This window comes from Hyaena hyaena, unplaced genomic scaffold, assembly GCF_003009895.1.
Source record: "Hyaena hyaena isolate Hyena2069 unplaced genomic scaffold, ASM300989v1 scaffold_1632, whole genome shotgun sequence".
NCBI classification, from domain to species: domain Eukaryota; kingdom Metazoa; phylum Chordata; class Mammalia; order Carnivora; family Hyaenidae; genus Hyaena; species Hyaena hyaena.
The window spans coordinates 159,967-169,084 of NW_024082266.1; the positions used below are offsets into that span (position 1 = coordinate 159,967).

The 9,118-nt window shown below is 44.1% G+C and overlaps 1 protein-coding gene across 1 annotated transcript in view; it reads left to right on the forward strand.

The window, feature by feature from the left end:
- The window catches only part of MOB3B (MOB kinase activator 3B), a 124,508-nt gene extending 115,696 nt beyond the window's left edge, over positions 1 to 8,812 (forward strand). Inside the window, exon 3 of the mRNA XM_039224423.1 lies at positions 7,356 to 8,812. Within this exon, the coding sequence (XP_039080354.1) occupies positions 7,356 to 7,385 (30 nt within the window). The 3' untranslated portion in view covers positions 7,386 to 8,812. The remainder of the gene's footprint in view (positions 1 to 7,355) is intronic.
- Positions 8,813 to 9,118: the final 306 nt, after the last annotated feature.

Here is a 9,118-nt window from a genome sequence, read left to right on the forward strand (position 1 = left end):
TCAGCAACCATCACCTTAACATATTGCCTTTTAAATGTGTTGATGAAGCTCTGTTCCTGGAGAAGGCGAGTGCCTGTGCGCGTGTGTGGGTGTGATGGTGTGTGTATGTACACATACACTCTGTTAACTGAAAGACAGTTTACTGCCCTCTTAGGGCCAACTCTAACAACAGATTGTCTATTGAAGCTAGCCCATTTTAAACCACTGGGTTTTTAATGGTGGCTAATGGGGGGGAGGGACCGTTTATTTACATCAAGGTCATTTTCACAGTTTTCAGCCCTGTGTTCTCTCCTTACACTTCCAGCCTTCTGCACCCACCTTCCTTTCGTCTCCTTGTGCCCCTCTTCTTCCTCAGACATTTCCTTTTTTCCAATATTTCTTCCTCCTTGTTTCTCAGAATTAGCAGAGTTGGTGAAGTGAAAACAGTAGGCTTCAGAATGCTCTTGCCAGAATATTCGTCAAAACACTAGAAAAACCAAAGGCCCCACTGTTTTTCTTTTATTTCGCACCCCAGCAGAGTAATGGAAACAGTGTGTTTTGTTGGCTTATTTGTGTTCTTGAGTCCACCAAACCCGGGTGCAAATTCTTCCACTTGTTTGCTCTGTGAACTTGGGGAAGTTACCTCCATTCTCTCAGCCTCCATTTCCTTGTCTGTCTATTAGACAGAAAAAACAATTAGAAAAAGCAATGCATACTCTGTAGAGTTTTGAAAAGAAGTCCATAAAATAAATGTAAATGTCTCTACCAAAGTGAGTTCTCAACACATGTTTCCCACCACCACTCGCTTTACTGAGTCATAGACCTAATCATTGTTTTTCTTCTTTGGATTTTAGTCTAATTAACACACAATTTTTTCAGCACCTGGTATGTGTCAGGCCTTGGGCACCAGGGCCCAAACAGATACAAGATATGATTCATCTCCTCAATGCGAACCCCATGCAGGAGCCAAGAAAGCAGTAAACTAGAACAATGTGAAGGGTGCTCTGGGCGCTGAGAGAAACCAGGAGAGGAGCATGGAAGACTTCTTGGGGACGGGGTGAGGAAGGAGGGAGAAGGTGTCCCTGAAGAGGCCACCCTGCTCAAGAGCCTTGAAGGATGTCGGAGTTGGGAGGAGGGTGTTCTGGAAGAAGAGGAACAAGCGACAGCGTGTACAGGAGGAGTTGCTGTGAACTCAGCGGGAGAGAAGGAGAGCTGAAGAGGGACAGGGCAACAGAGAGGTCGGAAGTCCAGATGGAAAAGGGCATTGAACACAAGGGTTGGGACTTACTGGTTTGTAAACTGTGGACAGCTGTTAGCTCATAGCTTAGGGAAAGCCCATCACATGAGAGGGACTTTGCCTGAAGTGCCCTGGGCCAACTCTAAGACATCCTCATTTACACAGATTGCCTCCCTCAGATCAACACCAAGCGCCCAGAGTCCACCGCCAGGGTGCTGACCCCAGGGTGCTAATAACTGCTAACTTTGTGCCACTTCGGGCAAGTCTCTACTCTCTCACCATCTAGGTTTTTAGTCTCTGAAGTGAAGGTCTGAGACAATACGCACGAGTCCTCCGGGCTTTAACACTAGGCTGTGATTCTGTGATCAAGCCACCATTTTTTAGAGCTTGTTGGTTTTTTGGGTTTTTTGGGTTGTTTTTTGTTTTTGTTTTTCTGGGTTTTTTTTGTGTTTTTTTAGTGTTTACTTATTTGAGAGGGAAAGAATGAGAGAGAGAGTGCTAGCAGGAGAGGGGCCAAGAGAAAGGGAGGGAGAGAATCCTAAGCAGACTCCTCGGTGATGTCAGTACAGACCATATTCGGAGTCTGTATCACAAACCTTGAGACCATAGCCTGAGCCGAGGTCAAGAGTTAGATGCTTAACCGACTGATTCACCCAGGCGTACCTTCGAGCTTGTTTTATTTCTAATGTTAACTTAGTAAAATCACTATGTGAGTAGAATGACTGACACCGAGTAGACATCAATCCTTTCCCTTTGTTTTATGTGAAAAATAGATCACTAAAATGTGTGATGGTAAGTACAGTAAGCAAAGAGTCTCTTGGACTCTGGTAGTCACGGCTAGGTCAGCAATTATTTGTGCAGCCTCAATTAAGTTATTTCACGTCTCTTTGCTACCACTTACTCCCTGCCCTCCACCACCAGTTCTAAAAATGGCTGCCCTGGGAGATAAGAGTAAGTTTTGACTTTTAGAGGTCATGCAAGTTTGTTCTACAGATATCAAACACTTGTTCCAATGGCCAGGAAAGATCTCTATTTCAGTTTAAAAGTGTTTAGAACAGAAGAGCTTGAATATCTTATGCAGAAGATAGTCTGATTTCATCCACCACCCCCATTCCACACAAAAACTAGCCAAAAGTCATTTTAATTTTATTTCTAAAACTAAATATGATTTCAATTTGGAGGCTTGGTCTACTTCTATTTTTGTTGTTCTTTTAATTATTGGAGCTTATTTTCTTAGAAAAAACTTGCATGTGTATTAAAAATATTTAAAAATCCAGAAGAGACGCAAAGGGCAAATATCATAAACAGAAAACACACATCATTTCCTTCACCCAGAGATAAACTTACTCATCATGTTGGACTCATATTTTGTTTATACATTTTCCCAAAATAATTATATCAGGCTGTATATCAAAATATTTCTCCTCATACATTAATATATAACAAAGCCTTAAGGGTCTTTTCAGACTCAGGCAAAAAATGAAATGATGAGTTCCAATGCTGGTAGAAAGTGACAGGTGTGTGTAAAGTGATGGGGAACTGAAGAAGGGAGCTGAAGAACCCTTTCTGGAAGCTAACAGTTGAATCTTGAAGGATGTCTGTGTTTGCCAGTCACAGAAGAGCAGAAAGCATTTCTCAGATGGAAGAAAGAGCTAGAAAAACTTCTCGAAACCTTAATAGACTGTGCCCTGTTGGAAACAGGGGATGAGTTTGGATTGCCTGGTGGGTGTGGTGCCTGAGTGGGTGGGGGTTCAACAGGAGGTAAGGAGAATGGGGTGAGTCTGTTATGAACAGCTTTGCTTGCCAGGCCATGGAGTATGGAATTTGTTCTGTTGACAGTGGGAAACCAGGGACTTTACAAAATCAATTACTGCCTTACATTGAGGCAAATAATACTGAGTGAGCACAACCAAAACCCAGCTTTACACTTTCCTTAAGGATGGATTTTTTCAAATCCAGGTGCTTAAAAACATCTTCCTATACAAGCCAAATACAGTCTTCTTGAAAATTTCTCAGGAAATTCCCATCACCTCTGCAGAAGCTTTCGAAGTACCGTTTGGAGTTCTTTAGTGGTCTCCCCTCATACACATTGCATGTAGATGACTCCTACAATGGCAAATTCATTCCTAAAGAATGGTCTGGGCAAATGTTGTTTAGGCCACTCTCTGTGATGGGAAGGAATGTATTTGGTTCTGCTAGGTGACTTCGGGAGAGATTTGATGGTGACAAAAACTATGGAACCCAGTATTTGGCTGGTTCTTGGTTTGGGGGTTTTCCCTCAAAAACCGGTTGTTTCTTAACCAGCTCATTTGCGCCGCCCAGTGGGAAAACGGTAGAATACAGCTTGGAAGGGTGGATCTAACTGAGTAGATGTTCTTCCTCAAAGACAGATCTGACCAGACAGATCTGACAATTCCTGGTCTGTTATTTCGCCCATTCTTTCCCTATAATAATGTTAGGAGACATCCCCATAAAGTTTTTCTCCTTCATTGTGAAGTGAAGAAAGCATTTGCAGTGAGGAAAGTCCTGGCTTTTCACAGACTAATGGCTTTAGATAATCCCATATCCTCTATCAAAGGGTTCCCGTGTGTGTGTGTGTGTGTGTGTGCGCGCACGCGCACGCACGTGTGATTCTTCCATATTTCTAGTGTCTGTAGTATTTTAGTGGCATAATTGTTTTTTATTGTTTACCCAGTGTACCTGTAATTCCTTATGGCATCCATCCAGGTAATGAAAAAATATCTTTGACATTTTGAAAATCCAAGAATGACTGCAACCATTTATAATTAATATATATCAATTAATATATGTCATTGTCTTCTGAATGCATCTTCATAAGAAATCCTCAGATGCTTTAAACCACAAATCACATGGTGTAGTGGAAATATCTGGCCTTTCCACTCAGGTACACCTGAGTTTAAGTCCTACCCCTTCCACTTTATGTGTGCCTTTGAGAAGTTACTGGCTGTCTCTGAGCCTGTGTCAGTGAACATGGCAAATCTCATTTCACAGGGTTAGTGTAAGAGTTATGGGGTGTAATGTCTGCAGGGCCATTGGGTCTAGGGGATAGCTGACCTTTGTCTGATGGAAGGCTCTGCACTTACCTGTTCTACTTGAGCGAATCAGTTCTGCTCAGAGGCCTGGATTCCTCATCTGTCAAATGAGGCCATAGTTCCTTCTCTTGGAGTTTTACAGATGCAATGACATAATACCTCCTTCACCCCCACCAAGTATCTGGCACCTCATAGGTGCTTAACAAATGCTAGTTCCTTTCTTTCCAAAAGTATTAACGCACTGCAAATAATTGCAGAATTAGTTATAAGGCCAAATTGTATTCATCCCATGATCTCTCCCCCAACACCTGTCTCTCTTGCTAGCTCAAATACTCACACAGGTGCACACCAGGCATTCCCACCTTGTTTTTCCCATCTTTGTCATCAGACAGTAACCAAAAGCACAAGAACTTTTGGAAACTTAACAAAGGAACAGCAAATTTATTTTAAGATTGTCACCATTTATTGCTATTCCTCACACCAAGTACATGAGTCCTTATTTGAGCAGTTAGGCGTTTTCCTGTGTCCCCACTCCACTGCCCCATCCTGGCTCGGTCCTCTGCTCCAGCCACAGCACCACCAGACCATAGAGGTTACCACCTTAGCCACCCTTCCGCCCCAACTCTCCAGTCCCCTTCTCCACACATCACTCATCAGACTTCTTCTTTAAATTGCCCCCAGGGTGGTTAAGTGTCTGACTTCAGCTCAGGTTATGATCTCGCAGTTTGTGAGTGTAAACGTTGCATCAGGCTCTGTGTTGACGGCTCAGAGCCTGGAGCCTGCTTCAGATTCTGTGTCTCCCTCTCTCACTGCCCCTCCCACTCTGTCTCTCAAATAAGTAAATATTTTAATTAATTAATTAATTAATTTAGGGGCTCACCTAAGTGCGAATATTATCAGAGAAGTCTCTTCAAGCCTCTGCTTGCCCTGACAAGAAGTGATTGTTGCCATGTGTGTATTTCTGAAGAGAAGGAAATTAATGTATGTTGAGTCCGGGCATACCTTAACACTTTTAACCTTCCCAGTCACATTGTCAGGCAGGTATCACTGTTCCATTTTATAGATGAGGAGACTGAGGGCCCATTCATCGGTTCCTTAAACAAACATGTATTTAATATCAGTTACCACCACCAGGAATAGAGCACACATGGCCCCTTCCTTTGTGGGTCTTACAGGATCTGACATGGGATGAATGAATCTAAGAGGCAGGGAGGAAACAAATGATAGACTCTTCCAGTTGTGAGGAAGGATACTATGAAAGGCAGAAAAGGGGGATATCTCCTATCTCAGAGCTCAGGGAGAGTATTCCTAAAGAAAAGACATTTCTGCTAAAACCTAAAGACTCAGGGAAGTCACACAGGTAGGTAGTGAGGACAGAAGTGACCTCTAAACGTGGGTGGAATTTGGAGACACCATGCCTCATGGCCTTTTCTCCTCTAAATATTTGCATTTATGTCACTGTATTTTAGCTTGTGATCTACATTTCTTTCTCTCTGATAGATCATAGCTCCTTGCAAACAACAACCTCATCTCCCAGACACGTGATACATAACGTAAATCATGAGCATAAGAACTTGGTCATTTAGTGTTTTAATATGTGTATCTGTATGTGATTGCTTGTCTTTAATAATATTATGAGGATGCAAAAGTACCTAGACTATCCCATGTATATTCTGTTATTTCTTTAGCCAACACATTGGTATGGTTTTCTAAGAGAGTCTCTAAGCCCCTGGGCACTCCTGTTCTCAAACCCCTTTTACTCAGATGTTTTCTGTTTTATAAGCTGAGGGGATGGGGTCAGCACATGAGAGAGGTAGCTGCTCTAAGCAGCCCTGCAGCGGGTGGAACTTGAGAGCGGCTCATTCGTTTGCATACAATGATGTAAAATGTGTCCTTCCAAATGCTGCAGGGCACTGGGCTCATTCCCAGCCTATCCAGGCCATTCTTGGAGATGAAAGTGAAGTGGCTGCCCTGTGCCAGGCACTGTGTTAGGGCAGTGAATATAAAATGAATGGATGCTGGCGATTCCATGCATGTTTCTTTTCTTGACACACAGTGGCTCACAGTGGAGTAGGGCCCACAGATGCCCATAGTCCATGCATACAAACCGATGTACACACCAGCTCATTGCATGCAAGGCTCCAGGCTGGCACAGGTGAAGGAGTGGTTCACTCCACGGAGGCTGGGGCAGGAGTCTCAGAGGGTCTCCCAGGGCTCTTGAAAGTCGTCTTGGCTGAGTTGGGAAAATGAGTGGCAGTTAGCTAGGTAATGAGGGCAGGCTGTGGGAGGAGGAGGGCACACAGGCAAAGGGCTTCCCGATGCAGAGGCCCAGAGGAGAGCAGATTGCACATTAAGGATGTGCAGATGCTCACAAGAGCCAGAAGATGATGGAAATGAGTGAAAGGCCAGGTGGTTGCATGTCAGACATGTTGGTATATTCTTCGTGCCCATTAAAAAAGTCCTCTTTCCTACTTTACTTCACTTATACTCTCTTATGGTATCCTTCATTTTTCCATCTTTGACTGAAACTTAGGTAAAAAGAAATTGTTCTCTCCTATTAGAAAAGGAGCAGCCTAACTTGTTGGGATGAACACTGGGTGTTGTATGGAAGCAAATTTGACAATAAATTATATTAAATAAAAAGAAAAGAAAAGTAGCAGCCTAAATCTATGATAATATCAGTCAGAAATGATACTTGACTCCTCCTGGGGAGACAACTGGGAGTAGTGGGTACTGGGGCCAACTGGAGACCATATTCTCCATCTGAAGAGGACAGACATTCTTCAACTGCAGCTGTCCAGCGGCTCCAAATCTTGTAGTTAAAAAAAAAAGGGGAGCAACCTGAAGTTTTGGTAAGTTAGCCAAGTTGTTTTTTTTTTAATATTGCTTTGATTAAAACAAAGACAAAAAAAAAAAAAAAACCTGCAGACCAAATGGAACACGTTCATGTGCTGAGCCTTATCCATGGCTGTGTTTGCAAGTTCTTGTTTAAAGGCCCCAGAGATTGTGAGGGCTATTTTTTAGAATCCTTCAACATGTCATCGCTTCTAGTCACTCCTAACCATCCTTCTCTCCCTGCTTTCCAGAAAGAGATGACGAGCAGGATGTGTCACTAACGCCCCACGTCCCCTTTGGAAGACAGAGGAAAGCTCTTCCCCCCTGGAGCCCTGTGCCGCAGGAGGGAGCCCTCCCCCAGCCAAAATGGCACCTGCTTCCAGGAGCAGGAAAGGTGGAGAGGAGCGGTGATTCCTGAGAGATTCCTGAGAGACGTTCCCCACTCACCCCGTGTGCTCTTAACCCTCTGAGTGCTGCTAGCCACGGCCTGTGGACCTGTCTGACCACGGAGTGCGGGGAAGGACCGCCCCTCCCCCTGCTGGCTCTCAAGTGCCCTGAGGAAGCCTCTGCACTTACGTGTGCGTCACAGTCTGCCTGTGACCTGCCGCCTAAGCTTTACGGAATTCAGGTTTTGAGACTGAGACACTTACTTGTACTTTCCCACTCCTGTCTTGTCAACTGGCCGACTTTTCTGTACCGTGTCTTCTAAATACCGGGTGAATTTTGGAACTCTGGTTGAGCAGCAAGTTTGTCTATAACAAGCCTTCCTTTCTGGTCTTTGAAAGCGTCCACCCTGGTCTCATTCTATGGTTTAACTTCCTGCAGGACCATGAAGCCTTGAAGAGATCTGAGACCCCCACACTGCAGCCTCAGCAAGAATTCCCTAAGAGGCAGTTTTATCAGGGATCTCCCATGACCCCAGACAAACCTTAACTATGGGGAAGGGCCTGGCTGCTAGCATAAAGCTGATGGGTTAGCAGTTAACTCTGAATAGAATGTGCTTTTTTAATAGCCACACCATTCCTTGTCTCTTCTGTTCAATTTTTCTTCCTGTTTCCCAGAAGAGAGGAATAAAAGGAAGTTATAAATGACCAAGAATGATCAGCAAAAGCTCTGAGCCAGATTAGTGCAGTGTTTGTTCTTGAGCAAAGGGTAGGGAGTTCTGGCTATCTCTACATAATACTGAAATTTCAGTGAAAAAAAATTAAATAAGTGCCATTGGCTCTTTGGTACACGTAGCTCAGACACCCAGCTCATTGGCTTGTCACCTTCCCAGCTGGCCCTCTGAGCTCCTACGTCCAGCCCGTGTCTTCTTTCTCTTCCTCTGCACACCCCCTCCTCGACCGTATTATTTTAGGGCACAGAATTAATTTCTGCCCCTATGATTGTGCCACAGTTGCCAAGGCAACCGTGTAACTGGAGCTAACGTCCTTCTTCCATTCCTTCCCAGTTTTCCTATTCCAGTAAACAGAATAACACATTCTGTGCTACGTCCTGCCTTTTGAAACCCAAGTGAGTCTTAGCTGAAGAAACGTTGCCTTCTCTGCTGCATTCACGGAACTGGTGGTGGTCACGGGAGCCTGTGATCCGAGGGTGATAATACTCCGGCGATCTTTGGAATCTGACAAAATAGCCGTTGGTGGAGGGAAGTAGATAAGAATGTATTAGTGCATTTTAATGTAACACCGATTAAAGAATAACTAAACAAGTCTGATTTCCTTTCATTATATGCAATGTATTAAAGCCATTTGTGGCTGCCGCAGGAACCTAGAGAGCATGAAATCTTCCTTCGTCCAGAGAAAGGGCTAACTGTCTGGGCAGTGTGGCATTCTGCCCTCACCCGGCCAACTGACCTTTGCTTCTGATCTGGTCAGAGTTATCTCATGGAGTCCAAATGCTGCTACCTCTTTCCATATTGTTGTGCTTTGGTCCACACCAGACCCCCTCCCCTTTTCTTTTGGCTTCCTAAGTAACTCTGAGAGGACAAGATAGGCAAAGATTCTTCTGAGCATCA